At 44.0% G+C, this 22354-nt stretch overlaps 1 protein-coding gene across 4 annotated transcripts in view; it reads right to left on the bottom strand.

Annotated features, from left to right (window-relative positions):
• The window catches only part of LOC125704445 (catenin alpha-2), a 144425-nt gene that overhangs the window by 95832 nt on the left and 26239 nt on the right, over positions 1-22354 (bottom strand). For all 4 annotated transcript variants that reach the window (XM_048969996.1, XM_048969999.1, XM_048970000.1 and 1 more), the window contains exon 7: positions 16090-16293. In XM_048969996.1, the coding sequence (XP_048825953.1) occupies positions 16090-16293 (204 nt within the window). The remainder of the gene's footprint in view (positions 1-16089; positions 16294-22354) is intronic.

Below are 22354 nucleotides of genomic sequence, written 5' to 3'. Positions count from 1 at the left end.
TATTAGCCATTTGTCCAATTAATTTTGAATAAAAATGAGGGGACTATGTAAATAAGTTGTTTTTGTTGAATTCTACACTTCAATCACATTTGTGAAAATCTACACTTCAATCACATATTTACTGTTTCACTTCAAAGTCAAAATTAAAATTGTGTCACTGTCCAGATACTGTATTAAATAAAACAAGAAAATGTGTTCATGCTTCCTCGCTTTCACACTGCAGACGGGAAGCCCCAGAGAGGCGGCTAACAATTTTGGGAATAGATCATCCTGACAAAACTAAACGGCTAAAACATCTCCTAACACTGGCAGGACTTGGCTGGCGTATGAAGTGTGCCAGTCAGTAGTGCTCACACCCACTAAAGCCATCGACTAAATGAACCCTGCTTGGAAAACCCATCATAATGTTCGCTTTGTGGCTTCACGCACAAGGAGGCCAACTGAGATTCTGCACCCATACACTGTTGCTATGACGATGTCTCTGCAATCCAGTTAGGAGACAGATGGATCAGCTGATTTTACCCCTAAATATAGTGGATGAATAAACCATAAGTAAAACGTGCAAAAGAATCTTCTCATGAAAAAGGCCACTTGAGTGACAAGATGTATGTTGATCGGACAAACACATTTATTACAAAATAATTACACAAATCCCAGCACCTAATCAAAATGAGCTGCAGCAAAACAGCACATTTTATCATACATATTCATACACTATGCTTCGGCAGATCTGATTTAAGGTGGCACCGTGCTGCTTAGGAACATGTCCTGTGGGTCTCGAAGCTTGTATCCACCCTGCAAATCTCCAGTGAAATACCTACATGTATAAACAGGTAAAACTGTCACTTTCAATGAAAAACCTTGTTAAAAATCAGAACGCTAATAAAAACAGGACACTATGCCACCTAAACAGGGGTTATGAAGCGGGATGAAGCACTGCAGTGTACCTGTAAGGTGTGGGGGGACTGACCTTGGGGGTCACTATGGCTGAGCCTCTGTCCCGCTTCTGAAATAATGACCAAAGTGCATGACGGACTGTGAGAAGTTCGCCTGCACTCAGAAATGCAATGAGCAGAGCTTTTTAAGCAGGAACTACACCAAAAAGATGATGGGCAGGGAGGACTGTAACCTATGATTGTACTGTCAAACCCCTTACTGCATGTTTAAGATGAATGGAGAACCTTCACACGTTACTGCTGCCCAGACTGGAGATTTCGTCTCTGCACAGCCACATGCACTCGGCATCACCTGACAGTAAAAGCCTGATTGGTGCTGAGGATGTGTGTGGGAGTCACATCATGTTAGGATTTCGGTACTCAGTTAGGGCCCTTTGTTACTACTTTGTAGTAACTGAAATGCGATACCTAAAAATCAAGCATGAGCTCTGCATCATTGCTTTTTAAAAGTTCAGAAGTTTAAAGTTAAAGTCACAGGACTCACTGCCTGCCCAGTACTGAGTGTCATGAAGCTGAAATGCCATTCCTTAAGAATGTAGAAATGCTTTTTGTCCATTAAGTGTGTAGGACATTTGTAAGACAAATGAGCTTCACACCAAGAGCCAGACCTATTTTCCATGCCATCGTTTGTTATTCATGGGGGGGGGGCAATCAGCCAGATGAGTCTGTTAAGCAGCTGCTGGGTATATCCAAAGACTGCAGAGGACTTCCCTTCTTCACTGGCTGAGAAACACACCTATAAAAAATTGTACGTCTAATTCATTTGAAGTTTCGAACTACATTTCACAGGGATGAAGGATGTGCTGAATTAGCAGACATTCTGCCTCAGCTGTTTCAGAGCCCCTGCCCACACACACGGAGAGAGGATCACATTTTTTATGTGTTGCCAAAACACAAACAAATTCCCTCCATGAACTAATTACCAACCATCCCATCTGAGAGCATTAGGTGCTGTAATCCTGACTTTCAGTAATTCACCTTATCACACACTTTCCTGTCACACTTTCCTGTTACTATACACTTTTAATTAAATATTTAACCAAGGCTTGGGCAGACCAATGCCAAAACTCAGCCCCACACCCTTTGGTGTTCCTGTGCTCCGAAGGTGGCCCACATCAGCAGCTGTCACCTCATGCTAAGAGCTTCAGCAGGCCTTATTCCGAGAGAGTCTGTGCTTTGACAGCCAAAACTTGCTAATTAAAATGTCAAAAAACAGAGTTTCTCAAAGGACAGTGAACATGCTAGCTTTCTCAGAGGTCAGTGGCGATGGTATACATCATGGCAGCTTTCTCAGAGGTCAGTGGCGATGGTATACATCATGGCAGCTTTCTCAGAGGTCAGTGGCGATGGTATACATCATGGCAGCTTTCTCAGAGGTCAGTGGCGATGGTATACATCATGGCAGCTTTCTCAGAGGTCAGTGGCGATGGTATACATCATGGCAGCTTTCTCAGAGGTCAGTGGCGATGGTATACATCATGGCAGCTTTCTCAGAGATCAGTGGCGATGGTATACATCATGGCAGCTTTCTCAGAGGTCAGTGGCGATGGTATGCATCATGCCAGGTTCCTCGGAGGTCAGCGGTGATGGTGTATATCATGGCAGCTTTCTCAGAGGTCAGTGGCGATGGTATACATCATGCCAGGTTCCTCGGAGGTCAGCGGTGATGGTGTATATCATGGCAGCTTTCTCAGAGGTCAGTGGCGATGGTATACATCATGGCAGCTTTCTCAGAGGTCAGTGGCGATGGTATACATCATGGCAGCTTTCTCAGAGGTCAGCGGTGATGGTGTATGTCATGGCACCATTCTCGGCGGTCAGTGGTGATGGTATATATCATGCCAGGTTTCCGGAGGTCAGAGGTGTTCAGGTGCCTCACGGCAGCGTTCTCGGTGGTCAGTAATAATGGTATACCTAATGATAGTTTTACTTTACAATGACCATTACATATTTTCTCCCATGCATAAATGCGGGTGCGAAGATTATTTCCATGAATGTATACTGAGAGAAACGGGCATGCAGAGAGATCCAAGTGAGCTTCTCACTCTAGAGCCTGCACACTCAGGCTGATGTTATTTTTTGTTGAGAACACCAGTTCAATACTTTGGTAATGTCCACAGTGCAATCAATCAGCCCAGGGGAATAACTGCTAATTGGGGCTGTGCATATCACTGATGCCGAGTCCTAAATGAGATTTATTATTTTCTGCAGTAAACATCACATCTTTAAGTCAATACTGATGAGTTCTATTCAAGAAGTAAATCACTCAAAGAGACAACACAAGGTTTCTGCTGTTAACATATGCTGAAACATAATTATGTTCAGAAAATGAACATTCCCATAATAGATGCCGTAATGACCAGAATTCAATCTCACATGGTCCTCCAAAAATGAGCACATTTACAAATGTAGTAACATCTTCCATTTGATGTAATGAATTACATAGATGCTGCTAATTTTAGCTTTAATAGAAGTCATTGGCTATTATCTGCAGAATTTTCAGAGCTTGTTGTTTCCATTTTATGAGAGTCCAGGTCACTCTCCTATTCTTACACTTTTCGAATCCATTCTAAAGATGATTTCCTCATTCGTCATATCAGCAGTGGGACGTCCTCCACGTTTTTTAACACCGACAGCGGATCAGTACTCAGTGTCGGTCAATACCCAGAACTTAGCAGTGTCATAGCTGATTACAGGTGTATATTAAAGGCAACAGGTGTTCACCATAAACTAATATGTTACAATCAGAGGAGAGGAAGTTATGTCAGAGGAAGGAGGAACAGCCAAGTCAGCTCAGATGGATGGCCAGTGTCTATATGCTACTGTTTACTTTTTATTGGCCTGTAGCTTGACCCCCACATTTGTGCCTTTTCTAGCCAACCACACCCCCCCCCCATCTCCTAGTCCTGCTCACAAGAAATAAATCTCATTAATAATGTCTCCTAGCACTTGGCAGGTTCTAGCACAAGTCTCGGACACAGTCCAACCTTTTACAGACATTATTGATGACCTGCTATTCCGGCGTCGCCACTGATGAAGGCCAATGAAGTATTAAGGTCAACCCTCACCTTCCATTACAACACTGAGGCAGAACATAGAGAAGGAATGGAATCGGTCACACTGGTGGAGAATGCTAAATGCCTGCTGCCCACTTCGGTAAATCGATCACTGGACAGAGAGCACTGCTACAGCCCTGCGTGTGGGGCAGAGGAGGAAGTGTCGGCTGTTTGCGTGCACATCAGCAGGCGTGCTGTGATGCACATGCATTACATCCCAAAACCTTTGAGCTGAGTAAAGCTGTGATAAACAGCCCAACGGAAATCAAGCGTGTGTCTTATAATTCATGTGGAAGGAACAGCGAACAAACAGGGTCCCTTCTGCTGAGTGTTTTACGATTTGCTGTGTACTGTTGAAAATGTTATTAAACAAGGTACAGAAAAGCCGTGAAAGCACACCGCTTGTTTATACAGTTTTCTCCAAAATGCAGTATCAGACATATGTGCCACAGAGATCATCTATGTTTGCTTTGCTGATGTTTCATCTTCCATTAGTCACAAACACAATAACATGCAACAGCAAGTGAGTAGTGATGGCCCATACACACCATAGTACACATCGCTGTACATGCTGCCGTACACACTGCTGCACACACTGCAGTACACACCGCCATACACACTGCTGTACACACTGCCATGCAGACTGCTGTACACACTGCTGTGCACACTGCCATGCAGACTGCTGCACACACTGCCATGCAGACTGCTGCACACACTGCCATGCAGACTGCTGCACACACTGCAGTACACACTGACATACACACTGCTGTACACACTGCTGCACACACTGCAGTACACACCGCTGCACACACTGCAGTACACACCGCCATACACACTGCTGTACACACTGCCATGCAGACTGCCGTACACACTGCTGTACACACTGCCATACACACTGTCATGCAGACTGCTGCACACACTGCCGTACACACCGCCGTACACACTGCTGTACACACTGCCATGCAGACTGCCGTACACACTGCGGTACACACCGCCATACACACTGCTGTACACAATGCCATGCAGACTGCTGCACACACTGCGGTACACACCGCCATACACACTGCTGTACACACTGTCATGCAGAGTGCCGTACACACTGCGGTACACACCTCCATACACACTGCTGTACACACTGTCATGCAGACTGCCATACACACTACGGTACACACCTCCATACACACTGCTGTACACACCGTCATGCAGACTGCCGTACACACTGCGGTACACACCGCCATACACACTGCTGTACACACTGTCATGCAGACTGCCATACACACTGCGGTACACACCGCCATACACACTGCTGTACACACCGCCATGCAGAGTGCCGTACACACTGCGGTACACACCGCCATACACACTGCTGTACACACTGCCATGCAGACTGCTGCACACACTGCAGTACACACCGCCATACACACTGCTGTACACACTGCCATGCAGACTGCCGTACACACCGCGGTACATACCGCCGTACACACCGCGGTACACACCGCCGTGCACACCGCCGTGCACACCGCCGTGCACACCGCCGTGCACACCGCCGTACACACTGCCATGCAGACTGCCGTACACACTGCGGTACACACCGCCTTATACATGTGAGTTTTATGGTACGATTACCTGCAAATGGCACTAGGCATTCCAGCTGCTGTTTGCCCACCTAAAGCAGAGCTGGAGGATGCAGGAGAAACAGACCCTGGGTAAGGGCTCCTTAACAATAACACAACACCTCCACACAGCTCCTGCAGACCTAGCAGACATGGGAACTAAAGGACATCCATCCATCTGTCCATCTTCTGCCACTTAACCGAGGTCAGGTCACAGTGGCAGCAGTTTTAGCAGGGATGCCCAGACCTCTCTCCCCATGGAAACCATCCCAGTACGTGCTGCAGGTCACAGCCCAAAGACGCTAACAGGACCACATCGTCTGCAAAAAGCAAAGCCCTCAAACCAGACCCACTGCTCCCCTTGGCTACGCCCAAAATTTTTGTCCATAGAAGTTCTGAACAGAACAGAAAACAATACCCACCCAGAACAAGCGTGAACGCACGCGCGCACACCAGCTATAATTCAGTCAGGTGTGTCTCACAGAATGCCACATTAAGTACCCATCTATCGATGTAGCCTACATAAGCACAATCACAGTGCAGACATATAATGAACATGTCTTCCTTACCAGGGCAGCAGCAATTTTCAGCATTTCTTATTTTACTTTCATAATAAATATGTAGCCCAAGTCCAAACCTAACAATTCACCAGTTTGTTATGCAGGGGCTATTTAGCAAAGAATTGGGTGCATGTTCCTTCTACAGTATATCCTGCAGAAGCAGGGACTATACAGTAAACAGCAGTATGCATGTTCCTTCTGCAATATGCCCTGCATATGCATGACTATATAGCAAAGAGCCGTGTGCATGTTCCTTCTACAGTATATCCTGCACATTCATAGCCGATATAACAAGGAGCTGTGTGACTGTTCCTTCTACAGCACATCCTGCATGTTCCTTCTACAATTTATACTGCATATGCAGGAACTATACAGCAAAGAGCTGCATGCATGTTCCTTCTATAGCAGATATTGTGGGAGAGAATCAAGGTGAGTATTATGGGAGAGCATGTGAGCAAGTGTGCAATAGCTCTCTGATGCCTGAAAAGAAACACCCCAAAATCTGCAGGTGGTATTATGCAGCAAAACGTCACTGTACTGTACCAACACAAAGTCCATCATACATAAGGTTACTTCTGTCTTCAGTAATTCTGCATTCACAGAAGCAGTGCAGTAAAGCTGCCAGAACCCATACATTCACTGACTCAAAGAAGGTAATGAACGTGAACACAGATCCGCACGACACTTTACTTTGGTCATCTTCATTCATACTCTGTAACCTTGGACGACGTGCTTCATGTCCCATAAACACGTGTACGCTGCTATGTTTAATTTAATTCCATTCATACTTCCTAAAGTATGAAATTAGGGTCTGCCATGTATTTAAAACTGCATTATTAACCTGAGTGCAATAAACAAAGGAAGAGAAGGAAATAGCATGTAACATTGAGAACACACCACAAATGTAGACATCAACCAGTGGTCAAGTCATCAAGGCACTGAATGGTCTTTTAAAGCAAAACACAATGGGGTGTAAATAAGGCTAATATAGCCTTCTAATGCAGTGAGAAACAGAAATAAACAAGGAAAACGATGGTACATTCTGCAAGGCAAAGATGTATCAGACATGTGGGATTAGAATTCTCATTTGGACAGATATTTCCTCTTTCAGAGAGATACTTTCTACTGATATTAATTCATATTATTAAAATCTTTTGGACAATGCAACTAATTGCAGAATGAGGACTGCACTGGCTAGCACACAATTCACTGTGATATACTGTCATTTAGAACCAGATATAATTCACATGTGATTGAGGCCTTTGTTGAATGGTAGAAGATTTTCATAACTGAATAGTTCATTCTGCATAATTCTGTTTTCTATCATTATAGTAGTGTTGGGATGGTATACCAGTTCATCCAGTATACTGGCTTAATTTCCCATACGGTATGACTTTTTCATGTACCACCATACCATTTGGCAGCAAATTATAACAATGGGCAGCAAATAATATATTATCTCTACTGAGATCGCTAAAGGTTCGCTTTGCATACTCTTACTTATAGTGATAAATTTATAAAAACAATTCCCTCTATATAAACTGCACCACTATAATATTTATATCTACTGCTTCAGTCTGTGCCTGACAAATTGGATTATGTGTCATATAATTCGGTCTGCAATTAAATGCATACCGGTAAAGCGAAATCCCTAATATTACCAATTTATCATGGCAATAATTATTAAAATCATGCCAGTTAAGCAAACATGTTGTTATCAAGCTAAATATGCAGTAATAATCAATAAATCATGTCTTTGTGGAGCTAAACATACAGCTATGATCAATAAAACACATCGCTAACTAGCTAAATATGCATAAGAAAATAAAAACGCAAGAAATTTACAAACGAGAGGAGGCCATTGTGCCCATCAAGCTCATTCGGAGAGAACTTAACTAATAGTTAGGAACCCAAGGTGTTAGTTTGCACTACACTAGCAGGAAGACTATTTCATAGTGCGACTACACTGTAAAGAAGTGCTTCCTCAAATCCAGTGTAAAATATTCTCCCGTTTATTTCCACCTATGGCCACAAGTTCTTGTATTTTAACTAATATTGAAGTAACTATTAGGTTGAACAGCATCCAGACCTGTTAGAATCTTATATACCTGGATCATGTCCCCCCTTAGTCTCCTCTGCTTGAGACTAAACAGATTCAGCTCAGCTAACCTCTCCTCATAAGACATTCCTCTAAGACCAGGAATCATTCTTGTAGACCTATGTTGAACCTTTTCCAAGTCCACAATGTCCTTCTTAAGGTATGGTGACTAAACCTGCACACAGTATTCTAGGTGGGGTCTTACCAAGGAATTATATAATCGTAGGATCACCTCCCTTGACTTAAACTCCACACACCTAGAGATGTAACCCAACATCCTATTGGCCTTTTTAATTGCTTCCCCACACTGGCGAGAGTGAGACATGGAAACATTAACATACACACCAAGTTCTTTCTCATAATCAGCTACCTTTATTTCAGTGGAACCCATAAAATATCTGTAATTTATATTTCTGCTCCCTGCATGAATTACCTTACATTTATCTACATTAAATTTCATCTGCCAGGTATCAGCCCAGTCGCTAATTAAAGCAAGATCCCATTGTAGCCTCTGTGCTGCTAGTTCAGTATCTGCTACACCCAGAGGTGAACATTTCAGGTCCAGAATGTAAAAATGTAGACCAGGATTTTGTTTCAACCAACCAGTTGAGTCTCTCTGACTCTTTATATTCAACTGGTTGGTTGAAACAAAATCTTGGTTTGGATTTTTACTTTCGGGACCTAATATTTCCACCTCTGACCACCTCTTGGTGTCGTCTGCAAATTTAACCGGTTTACTGTATATACTGGTGTCAATATCATTAATGTAAATTAGGAACAAAAGTGGTCCTAAAATTGAACCCTGCGGTACCCCACTATGAACACAGGCCCACTGTGACATTGTGCCTCTAATAACTACCCACTGCTTCCTTTCTGTTAACCTGTTTTCAATCCAAGCATCTAGAGTTCCTACAATACCTGCTGCTTTGAGCTTAAGCAGGAGCCGTTTGTGAGGGACAATATCAAAGGCCTTCTGTAAATCTAAGTAGATACCATCGTAGGCCATTTTGAGATCAATTTCTCTTGTGGCTTACTCAAAGAACTCAAGTAGATTAGTTAAACAGGATCGACCATTTTTGCATCCTGAAGATTAATGATTTCAGCTTTTAGAGCTCATTTGGAGTTAAAATACTGGAAGAAACTTTTAATGTCATCCTTAGCCTCCAGTGCAATCTTCCATTCAACATTCCTCTTAGCGAGTCTAATGTTATTTTTTGACTCAACCGTAGATTTAGACACTCCTGCTTTATTCCAACATCATTAGTTATTTTCCATTTGTGGAACAGAGCCCTTTTCCTCCTGACTTTATTCTTAATTTCTGCAGTAAACCATCTTAGTTGCAGTTTCCTAGATTTAGTTTTGCTGGAAATAGGTATGAAGTCCTCTTCCGCTTGCAATAATGTGCTTTTTAAAGAAAAACACACCTCCTCAACAGCTTTGCTATTTAATTCCATCCACTTTCTAGTTTCAGTCTCATGCTGTACCATTAAAGTTAGCCTTCCTAACATTGTATATTTTTCTTTTGGACTTTGCTCCTCGGACACTAAAATTGCCCTAAAAAATTTTATGATCACTACTGTCAAGTGGTTTTTAAACCTCAAATTTTCCAATTCTACCCTGGTTATTAAGACAACATGATTGAGAATGGCTTCTCCCCTGTTAGGGGTATTAACAAAACGAGTAAAAAATCAGTCCTGTACTAATTCCACCATCTCAAGTTCATTTGCAGAAGAGCCAGAGACTGTGTCCCACTGTATCCCAGGTAAATTAAAATCACCCATCACCACCACATCATTTTTATTACTCATAATCCTGATATCATATAACATTCTGCCTTCCTCTGCAGCTACATTAGGTGCTCTATAACAAACACCGACAATTAGGCCATTTCAGTTTTTAGCATCTAGTTTTATCTATACAGCTTCTGTACTTTTATTTTTATCAGTGAGCTCCCTTGCCTGCAAGTTTTCTTTTACGTAAACTGCAGCACCACCTCCCTCTTTGCCTATTCGATCTCTACAGATCAACACGTAACCATCCAAATTATATTCTTCTCCATCATTATCACTCAACAACGTTTCTGTTATTCCTATAATGTCGCAATAGTCTGAGGAAATAAAAGCCTCTAAATCATGAATTTTGTTGATAATGCTGTTTAAGTGCAGACCGCAAAGGGTAGGTCTTTTACAGGGCTCACCTATATTCTTAACTAACCCCCTCCTGCCCCCCAGTCCCTACACATACACCTACTCTACACATACACCTCCCCAATACACTGGTTCCCTCTGGTTCAGATGCAGCCCATCTGGCTTGAACAGGTCCCACCTGTCCCAGAAGGTCCTCCAGTGCCCCATAACCCTAAACCCCTCTTTCCTACACCACCATTTTAGCCACGCGTTTAATCTCCTTATCTCAGCTAACGTAGCCTGGCTCGCATGCGGCAGGGGAAGCATTTCAGAGAACACCACCGTGGACGTTCTGCTTAATTGCAACTTCTATAAAATGTATCCTGCAGAGCAGCCCTCCTACTGTTGCCTGTGTCATTGGTGCCAACATGCACCACAGCCACTAGATCCATCCTGACTGGGGCCAAAAGCCTGTGCACACAGTCCAGAAGATCCATAGTACACCATACGGGACCCTCCATCACGCGTCTAACTATCTACACCTCTAATAACTGAATCCCCCACTACCACAAGCTCCCTCTTCTTGGGGGGAGGGGGCTCCTTAGTGGCCAAGAGCCCATCAACCTCCCCAGTCTCTTCCCAAAAGCGGTTTGACACAGTCAGTTCAGGAGGAGGTGCCGCCTCTGTAAAACATTTACACACTTTCTTACGTCTAAGACCTACAGTCACCCAGCCTTCCTTAGTGAAACAATTCTCATCAAGCTAAGTAGAAGGTTACAATGAATAAAAATATGTCAATATTGAGCTGAATATTCATTAGTAACCTAATAGCATATGTCAATTATACTATCGAGCTAAATCGAAATGATTTTTTATAATAGCCTAATTAATAAAAACACCTTTTTAAAAACATTAGCAAGCGTATTTTATTGACATAAACGCTGAATTTGAAGAAAATAAGTAAATAAGAAATACCGGAATATGCCTTGAAACTGCTGTGACAGAAATTTTCGGTCACACGCCCAGCACTGCATTATAGCCACTTCTGATGAAGCATGTACCATGTAGATATATTAACCAAATATCTGCACAGCACAAACCATTTCCCATATAGACAAAATGTACTAATGCAAAGTATTTAAATTACAATAATATTGCATTCAAGCTGGTCCTTTGAACTCCCAGTACATCTTGTCCTGAACAGACACTGGTCACCCAGCAGTTAAGATAGAGTCCTGCCCTCAGTAATTACTCGAGTGCTTCAAAAACCCATGGCTGGAAGGGAATGGTTCCCCGGTCAATATCCCGAGTGGCCCTCTCAGATCGACAGCTAGGGGGCGCCAGCACTTACCCCCCAAGACATGGTTCATCTGTTCCACATGACAGCCCTAAGCACTATTTGCTCTTACCCCCCTTAGTGCTAATGCAAGCACACAGATCTCCGCTTACTTCAAGGCTGCCTGTTCAGCACGGCCCTGTTTGATGGCACCAAAGCCAGGCAGTTTGATGTGCTACAGAGTAGCTCTGCTGGTTAATTAAGCTTCTTTACCGAGTTGTAGGTTGGGCACTTGTCTCAATTAAACGACCGTCTGCCGTAATGTGCTAGAATCCGCCAGCTGAAACATGAAACTCTGCTAACCAAGTCCCTAAATGCTGTTTACACCTCCCACCCGACACACTCCCCTCCCCCGCCGGGCCTGGCCCGGCCATGCATTACCGCGCAGATCAATTGATAGATTGTGCTGTCCAAAGTGCCGTAACTAAATCAGCTAATTCTGATTATTCAGCACAGATCCGGGAAATGGAGGCCCTGTCACCAATCACTGATCACCGAGCCCAGGACAGATATGGACATTTCGCTGTCACTTGAACCTAATTTATTGCCAACTACCACATTGATTAACCTTGTATAGTCCCACAGCGCCTCCGTAAACAGAGGCAGAGTAAAAAATTCAAGAGGCAAAATGCAGGGATGTGCATTTGGTGGAAGGCCCTGCCCCAGACTGCAGTTACAGCCCCCAGACTGCAGTTACAGCCCCCAGACTGCACTTTCACAGGCTTTCCACCTAAACCACTTCTAAGGCTTCTTAATGCTGCACGCTTACTGTCGCTAATAATTTACTGTTGATTTAATTGAATTTTCTTTTCTTTCACACTTTCCATGAAATACCTCAGCACAGTAAAACCCCCATTTGTCAGGGACTCATTGGAGATGAACCTGAAAGAAACTCACAGAAGTGATCTTCTAGAGCTGAGCTGTTCAAATCACGGTCCTTAAGATCTGTGCACTGCTGATTTTCCAGCCCAACTTTACCCGTGAGCTGGGTGTCAAGCCTCTGTGGCCAATCAGAATCAGTAATTATTGAATGGACTACCTGGGTGAATTGAAAACATGGCCTGGATTTGGAATCAAGGTCCAGATTTGAAGCTTGTGAAAAGGCATCCTATTCATTAAAGTAGGCTGCAGCCAGTGAGGCTCCCCTGATAGCTGGGTGCATTTCCCCCGGGGAGCTGCAGGAAGGCTGAGCCCGGACCATCACCCCTGATAGCTGGGTGCATTTCCCCCGGGGAGCTGCAGGAAGGCTGAGCCCGGACCATCACCCCTGATAGCTGGGTGCATTTCCCCAGGGGAGCTGCAGGAAGGCCGAGCCCGGACAATCACCCCTGATAGCTGGGTGCATTTCCCCCAGAGAGCTGCAGGAAGGCTGAGCCTGGACCATCACCCCTGATAGCTGGGTGCATTTCCCCCGGGAAGCTGCAGGAAGGCCGAGCCCGGACCATCACCCCTGATAGCTGGGTGCATTTCCCCCGGGGAGCTGCAGGAAGGCCGAGCCCGGACCATCACCCCTGATAGCTGGGTGCATTTCCCCCAGAGAGCTGCAGGAAGGCCGAGCCCGGACCATCACCCCTGATAGCTGAACATATAGGCCATGTGTGTAGCATGTGCAATATAAAGCATACTGATGATTTTGTGCATTCAAATAATACTCAGATGCACATTCACTCCCAGCATCAATAGTGCATTGTGAACATCCCCAAAAAAACTGGATTGTATTTCACAGTCAGAGGCAAAATGTATGCCTGGTGTCTTAGGTATTCGGCTAGTGTTAATTCCACAACTGATTAATGTGCTGCACACTCACATGCAGCCTAACAAATGCACATTAGATAAGATACGGAGCACTGACTGGTGATTAATATCCCTGTAAAAAAAGTTCTTAACCAATTTTAGCAATTTTCCAAGCAGAAGAGCGGCATTGAACATGCACAATCGACTGGCACGCGAGCTCACAGCGCGGCACTCCACTGGCACGCGTGCTCACAGAGCCGAACTCCACTGGCACGCGCGCTCACAGCGCGGCACTAGGTCGGCACACGCGCTCACAGAGACGACCTCGACCGGCACGCGCGCTCACAGCGCCGCACTCGACCGGCACGCGCGCTCACAGCGCCGACCTCGACCGGCACGCGCGCTCACAGCGCCGACCTCGACGGGCACGCGCGCTCACAGAGCCGCACTCGACGGGCACGCGCGCTCACAGCGCCGCACTCGACGGGCACGCGCGCTCACAGCGCCGACCTCGACCGGCACGCGCGCTCACAGAGACGCACTCGACCGGCACGCGCGCTCACAGAGACGCACTCGACCGGCACGCGCGCTCACAGAGACGCACTCGACCGGCACGCGCGCTCACAGCGCCGCACTCGACCGGCACGCGCGCTCACAGCGCCGACCTCGACCGGCACGCGCGCTCACAGCGCCGACCTCGACCGGCACGCGCGCTCACAGCGCCGACCTCGACTGGAACACGTGCTCACAGCACCATCGTTTATGTGCCAGTTAGCAAGGAAGCCAAAACCGCCCAACATCAAGCTGCCAGCCCTGAGCAGTCAAAAGAACCATTTTCCATTTTAAGAGAAATACTACATTTTTGTTTCACCGCTCTGCATTTCTAGTAACTGGGATGCAAGAACAACACCGGAGCGCCCCCTGGTGTCCTGGCTATTTGCATTTCTGCACTCTACGAGCTTTGCTGATGACGAAAAGGTAGAAAATTAAAATGCTACGTTTTTATATTTACTGTTTTATAGTTCATTTGACTCTAAAGATTCTAAGGAATCCAAGGGCTTTAATTTACCAAATATACATTACATGTGCAGAGGCAACCAAGACAAAAATCACAGGCAAATCCCTCGTGCTGTTAAGTAAAAAAATGCAGAAGATGCCAGGTGCTTATAAAGCGGCTCCTCAAAATCGGCAGCTGGAATGAGTAAATATTACATGGTTCATTATATAAATCATGTCATAGATTTCATGTGGTGCAGATTACAGTCTGGTCTGTTGCTGAAACAAGATGCTAGATTGCTAGACATACAAATGGTGCAGATTTGACATTCTGATATCTGTGTGTTTATCTATGTTTTTATGATTAAGTGTATTTATAATCACTAACAGAGGAGACCGAGGACAATTGTTGAACAGGGTCAGCTGAAGGCAGTAATCTTCCTACATATCTTAGATTTCCTCATACACCACTGATGTTTAGCAATCCAGTACAGCTGTACTTTGAAGGGAATTTGTTTTTCAACTGTGTCATTTTTTTGCATTTTATAAAAAATGAAATTAATTAAATTTAACAACTGTCCTTGATCTTCCCTAAAATACTGCTGATTCAGTGCCATACACACACCAATGAAAATCTGACATATTACAATTAACAAGATATGCACCTAGTCATAAATGCTGATATCGATGAGGCATTCAGCAACTCACCAGGGAACAGGACAGTGTTTGCTTCTGAATTCTGAAAATCTGTCCCCATTAGGTCAAAGTAACAGCCTTTCATGACCTTGTGGGGACATTTGGTGCCCACAATGTAATATATACATGACTGCACACACACAAATATGTCAGAATTCATATGTCATAAGCATGTGGAGTAAAACCCCGTAATGTAAACAAGCTTGCTCTAGCTGGAACTTCTCTCTGTGGGGACTGCGAATGCGCTGGGAGGGAGATATCTGGGATTAACAGGCACTTTCTGAACAGGACCCCTGTCTAACCCTAACCCTTCTCCGGAATGACAGCGCCGAGCCGCCCTGCTGGGGCACCAGCCGCCATCTTATCCATCTTAACCGCTCCATGGGCAAATTGTTCCTAATAATGAGGGTGTTTTGGCAGAAGGAAAGTTTAAACGTGTTGGGAAATGGTTAAACAATAGCTGGAGGAAGTGAAACCCAACTCAGAATGAACGCCTCAGTCAGGCTGCACACAATCAGAAAAAGCCACCGTCTTCCTATTTAATCATCGCGGTTCCTGTGTCATATACAAACTGCATAAATGTCCGTCAGAGCTTTCAGAATCACACGTGCCAAAATGTGCCAAAGGGGTGTGATTCTGAAAGCTCTGATGGATATTTATACAGCTTGTATACGACATAGTAAGTGCAGTGATTAAGGAGGAAAACAGTGGCTCTGTTCATATGGAAAATATCACTGCATGACAAATACTGTCCATTTGACTCAGTGCTTCTGATTTTCTAAGAAATGACAGCTAGAGAGCTGTAGCTATTGTTAAAGGCTGGCCGTTTGTCACATTACCCACAGCATGCGGCGGCTATGCTTGGTCATGCTCATTCTCATCTTTGCTCGCATTACTTATCAGAGGAAGCAGACTCACGTTGTTCATGTACTCGCCAAGCAGGTCCTGCAGTGCCTGCCGCACTGCGTTGCACTCAGCCACGATGCGTTCACGCCGGTCATCCCGTGTGCATGACGAGTCGGCCATGAGGGCGGCGCCGCTGATGATGCTTTCCAGGCGCTCCTCCAGCGATGGGCGGAACCGGGCCTCACTGAAGGTCAGAGGGTCCAGGATAATCTTGTTCTGGAAAGTGCATGGGAGAGTGTGATGAAGCGATTGACAGCTACAGACCTCCATCTGAGCATATAAGCAGTTCGCAGCTAAAGGCCACCATCTATGCACATCAGCAACTGACAGCTACAGGCTCCTGTCTGAGCACATCACTGATTCACAGCTACAGGCCGCCATCTGAGCACATCACTGATTCACAGCTACAGGATGTAGGCTGAGGACATTAGCAATTGACAGCTACAGGCCACCATCTAAGCACATCACTGATTCACAGCTACAGGCCTCCATCTAAGCACATCACTGATTCACAGCTACAGGCCACCATCTGAGCACATTGGCGATTCACAGCTACAGACCCCCATCTGAGCACATTGGCGATTCACAGCTACAGCCCGCCATCTGAGCACCTAGGCGACTGGTAGCCACAGGGTAATGCTCAAGTACATCAGAGCTTCACAGATACAGGCCACCCTCTGAGCACATCAGAAATTCAGAGCTACAAGTCACCATCTAGGGACATCAGTGATTCACAGATACAAGCTGCCATCAAGGTGATTTACTGATACAGGTAATCTAAACAGAAATGAACAAGGAAGGTCGCTTATGCAGGAAGTGACTACCAAACACTGCAGAGAAGTAAATAATGGGGAGAGATTTTAACTGGCAATTAATCCGACTAGGTTAAGGCACCAGCTTCCCATGGATTAAAAGGGCAAGGAGAACGTGACATTTAAACTTTAGCTGAAGGCTCTTCACATATCCTGTTTTCTGGATCTTGGAGACTGCAATCTGGAATGGTACAACAGATCTAAGTAGCAATCGTAGCAGATTGCTAATAATAAGTTATTAGTTACTATTTATACATCCTGAATAACAGTTTAATGATTCAAGTGAATTTGAACAGAACATGACAATGAGCATCTCCTTCTTCAGTGCCCTGAGAAAACTGTAGACAGAATCCTCAGCTTCTCGACCAACTTTGAGGAATCTCGTTATAACTTCTTCTGCTGTCTCTCCAGCCTTTGCCAGGGTCAGTAACCCTGATAGTGTATGCAGAGAGGCAGGCAGTGAACAAATACACTCCTGACTTTAATCACTAGTTAGACTGTGCAGTTACACCATTGCAGATCCTTCCATCCTTCTTCCAGTCCCCTGTCAGCCGGCACAGCGCAGAGGACAGGGAGCCCCACGGCCTCCATCTGCATCCTACTTGAACACTTTGGGCCTCATATCCCACAAACACAGGAAAGTCCACACTATTCCTCACTGCATGGCTCAGGTGTCAGACACTTAATGGACAACTGCATGAATGTCCACGAATGAAGAAGGCACATGCATTACTGGGTGGTTTAACAGTTTAAAATATTTCAAACAAACAGTGCTGAATCATGGTATAACAAAACTGTATCAGTCTTTTAAAAATGAACATAAATATTACAGCAGGATGTCTATGTCAATGGCTGACAGTAAACTCGAAAAGTATTTCTATATCTCTGAGAAGCGACAGCTGCAGTCAGAGAAAATTACGACAGAAGAATTCGGACATTCTGCCAGTGGCGGTTTGTTTAAGTCACACTGGTTTGCTAAAGTAATAAAGTGCACTGTCTTCTGAACCTTGAAACATGCCATGTGAGAGATGCTGAGTCACCTTCATGCGCCTGCAGAAGTTACAGGCCTGAAATACCGAGGCTGTGTGCTTTGGCAAGAAGCTCACACAGAAGATTACTGACAAATACAAACAGACACCAGCCTTAATTCTGCGCAGAAGGGACAGGCCTGAAATACCGATGGCAGCTCAGATCACATTTCTGTGCTGAATGTGAGAAAGGGACCCTGAGGAATCAGGCCCCATTGTAATTCTCAGCATGATGGAGAGACTCCCATAAATCTGCTTCCCTTTTTATCAGAGCAAAACACTTTCATCATGGGAAAATACACTGACAGTAAAAATTACGAGATATAGTGAAAGTGTTCAGATACAGTACAGTGATACAGTAGATCACAGAGATACAGAAGAGATGTAAAAGCCAGGAACTCATCAACATTTCAGCACTGGACTCCTGACAGGCAAGAGAAGGAAGTTCTGTGGAAGATGTATAGAAAAGAAGCTGAAAATGTACTCAGAATCAACTAGAGCCAAGTAGAACTGATTATCTACTAACAGAGTCTATGAAATACGTTGGTGGTGCCGTAAGTTGTGCCAACACACAATGCACTGTTGACAAATCACTTGCTTTGCTCAATATTGTCCCTACAGAATACAGATTACTGCCATACAGCAGAAGACGGATGTTTTTTTGTGACCAGTTCATGCTCATTTTTCTCCTGCTCACTTATTTTTTGTTAGATTTCTCAACAGTCTATGAGTATGTCCAACAGAAAGGATGAGGATGATCACGACTGGCTTGAAGAGCACATGCAGAGCTCAAGAAACAGCAGCAGTAAACTTTAAAATACTGATTTTAAAAACATACATACATCGATGAGACAATAAGTTATGATGACCTCATGTGAAGCAAATGATGACTTTTACTGTTATTTATTTATCCTTTATATAACCAGGAGTTATATAAATATATATATAAATATAAATATATAAAATAAAATTAAAGTTTCACATAAAAGTACAAAATCAGATTAACACCACAAAACCATATAAAAAGAAATAAACAGAGAACATACAATCAGCAGGGGCTAAAACATGGGAAATAACAGCAAGCTGACCCTCCTTCTCTGACCCCCCTTGTCCCTGACCCTCCATCTCTGACCCCCCCCTGTCCCTGATCCTCCATCTCTGACCCCCCTTGTCCCTGACCCTCCATCACTGACCCCCTTGTTCCTGACCCTCCATCTCTGAGCCCCCTGTCCCTGACCCTCCATCTACTGGTGTGTAACTGGATTATGTGTAGGAAGCCCACAAGGGCACACAAAGAGCACGCAAACTCCACAAGCAGAACTGGGAGGCAATCACCCTCAACATTACCGACTGCATGGTGCCTTTTCACTTTACATATTACAAGCTTTACTACTTGTACACGAGTGCTGAAATAGCTTATTAAAAGAGTTAAGAAATTTTGTCTGTACATTCAAACATCCACATCAATCCCTCCAAATATCCATCCATCTTCCAGCTGCTTATCCAGTACAAGATCACAATGAACAGTGTTCCCAGGGTACAACGGGCAATTTAAAGACGGGCAATTGACCCACCTCCAAGTAATTGAACTGTAAGATATAAGTGGAGCGCCTGAAGGTACCCATCCTACACACACAGAGCAGAAGTAGGATTCATGCTGCCAACCATGGTGGTCTGAGGCAACTGAGCTACCAACTGAGGCACCTGCCAACCGTCAAATCGTATCACACTCTGTAAAAATCATATTGGATCAATAATGCTGGACAGAAAACCAAGGGAAAAAATGATGGATACATGTCTTAGACCTAGAAAAATGATGAAATGGTACGATACACATACACACTATACTGATTGCAAGCTAATCTGATACCTAATGTAGATACCTAAAACAGGCATAAAACAAATTTGGTATAGACCCTTTCATGAAAAAGACATTATAATAAAATATTAATTCAACAACAATTTGTTTGCTCGGGCAAACAGTACTGAAGTAAGCACCTTTGGTGGATGACAAATCATTTAAAAACAAGGGCACTTTAGCATGAGAAGATTGGAAGATCCTGATGCATGACAGATAAACGCATCGACACAGTATCAGCAAAGACAGGCGGAATGCCTCACATGAAATCAGTTTTGATGCCACATCTTAAGAATTTTTGTGTCAAATTGAGCATAAAAAGTATTTAAAGAAAGTAAGTTCTTTACTTAGGATTTATATGATTTTATTCAACCTTTTCTTTATAAGCGTGACTCATACCATGTCTCCTCAAACTACTCTCTGTCCCACAATCATGAAGCTCTCCTCTCCAAATCATATGTTCTTCTTTTAGATGAGGGGACTGAGACTGAGTATCCTTCACATGCAAGTAAATAACAGCCTCAATAAACATCTTGTGTTAAGATAACTTACAACCTGCAGTGTGGGACAGCAGTATTCCAGAATGAATTTGACACAGCAGGTGACAACTGATGCATTTTCATCAAGATCTGTGCTCTGGTTACAATCCATAAAAGACAAGGAAAGGACAACATGTCACCTAAAATTACTGCGAAAAGCCACAGTTTGACTCCAAGGACAGAGGAGCTGTCATTTAGGCTAGACATGTTCAAGGAGCACGGCAGACATCCCACTCAAACCATGTCAGGCTTGAATCAGCCGTAAGATGCACGGCTCACTTTGTTGGAGATACCATGACAACCAAGCAATGAGCTAAACAGCAAGAACATCTGAGTCTGTAAGAAAAGCCTGCTGGAGCAAGCAAGGCCTTCTAAAGCAAGTAAGGCCTGCCAGACAAGCAAGTCCTTCTATAGGAAGCAAGGCCTTCTAGAGCAAGCAAGTCCAAGGTCATAAGAAAAGCCTGCCAGAGCAAGCAAGGCCTTCTAAAGCAAGAAAGGCCTGCCAGAGCAAGCAAGGCCTTCTATAGGAAGCAAGGCCTTCTAGAGCAAGCAGGTCCAAGGTCATAAGAAAAGCTTGCCAGAGCAAGCAAGGCCTTCTAAAGCAAGAAAGGCCTGCCAGACAAGCAAGGCCTTCTATAGGAAGCAAGGCCTTCTAGAGCAAGCAGGTCCAAGGTCATAAGAAAAGCCTGCTAGAGCAAGCAAGGCCTTCTAAAGCAAGTAAGGCCTGCCAGAGCAAGCAAGGCCTTCTAGATCAAATAAGGCCTTCTAAAGCAAGTAAGGCCTGCCAGAACAAGCAAGGCCTTCTAGAGCAAGCAGGTCCAAGGTCATAAGAAAAGCCTGCCAGAGCAAACGAGCCTGAGTCCATAAGAAGGTCCCATTCAGGGGTACGTTTCCCGAAAGCTCCTGCTAACAGCTGGAACCATTCCATTCCCTGGTTCTAACTATGTAAATTTCTAAGACTGATAATAACTATGCTTCTGGGAAACATAACCCAGGTTAGCATGGGAGTAGCAAGCAATATTACAAAGTCTGTGATACTGACATTGACATACTTTTGGTTATCTCAACAAATATCTATCCATTACTGAAGTAAAAAAAACAGAAAGCAGAAGGCCAAATTCATCACAAACTACATTTACGAGCTGCTCAGCTTAATCTTTGGAATTCTTGATAAAAATTGCATGAAAAAGCTAGTTAGCATCGTAAAACCATTTGCTGACTGAAAAACAAAATAATTACAATGCTCTTGTGAAATTCTAAAAACAAAGTTATGACTATATATGACTATACTAATGTCATGCCTAGGCTGAAGTGGGGGTAATATACTTAAGTGGGGCAAAGTAGAAAGATACAGTTAGGTAAATACATAAACCAGTAACAGTTTACTAGAAACAGTTTATAATCATTATTAAGTATTGTATACTGCACATAACTGCATGTGCTATACTTCTATATGACTGGCAGTGCAGTAGGTTTGTTTACACCACCATCACCACAAACACGTGAGTAGTGCATCGTAATAGGATGTTACTAGGCCAAAACATTTTTTAACTTCCATTATAATCTTATGGAACCACTGTCGCAAATGCAGTACGCTGTTGACCAAAATGTTGTTATGCGGCGCACGACACACGATGTTGATTTTGTGGAAGCCAACGCAGTGTGTCACTGTAAACTAGCCAATTAGAGCACAGCTCATCAACACAACAGGGAGCCCAACAAAAAAGACAAATTGGCCTATTTCATTCTAGGGCCAAATAACAGCCTTTAAAACCGCTTGTTGGCATTTTTCGACCAAATCATACCTTTTATGTAGACACCAGAAATACTGAGGAAAAAATGCATTTTATGGCACCTTCAAGAAAACTACCTTCCCATATTATCCTGCTGCCTGTGCTTCACAGGGAAGGGATTAACTACACAAAACACAAATGTCTTCCTTGGAGTAAAGATTTCGCAAAAAGACTATATATATATATATATATATATATATATATATATATATATATATATAATGTTGGTAACTTGTTGATTATCCAT

The sequence above is a fragment of the Brienomyrus brachyistius genome, chromosome 12 (genome assembly GCF_023856365.1).
Source record: "Brienomyrus brachyistius isolate T26 chromosome 12, BBRACH_0.4, whole genome shotgun sequence".
Classification (NCBI taxonomy): domain Eukaryota; kingdom Metazoa; phylum Chordata; class Actinopteri; order Osteoglossiformes; family Mormyridae; genus Brienomyrus; species Brienomyrus brachyistius.
Note: the sequence above shows the minus strand (reverse complement) of the source record. Positions and strands in the feature narration are given on the sequence as shown.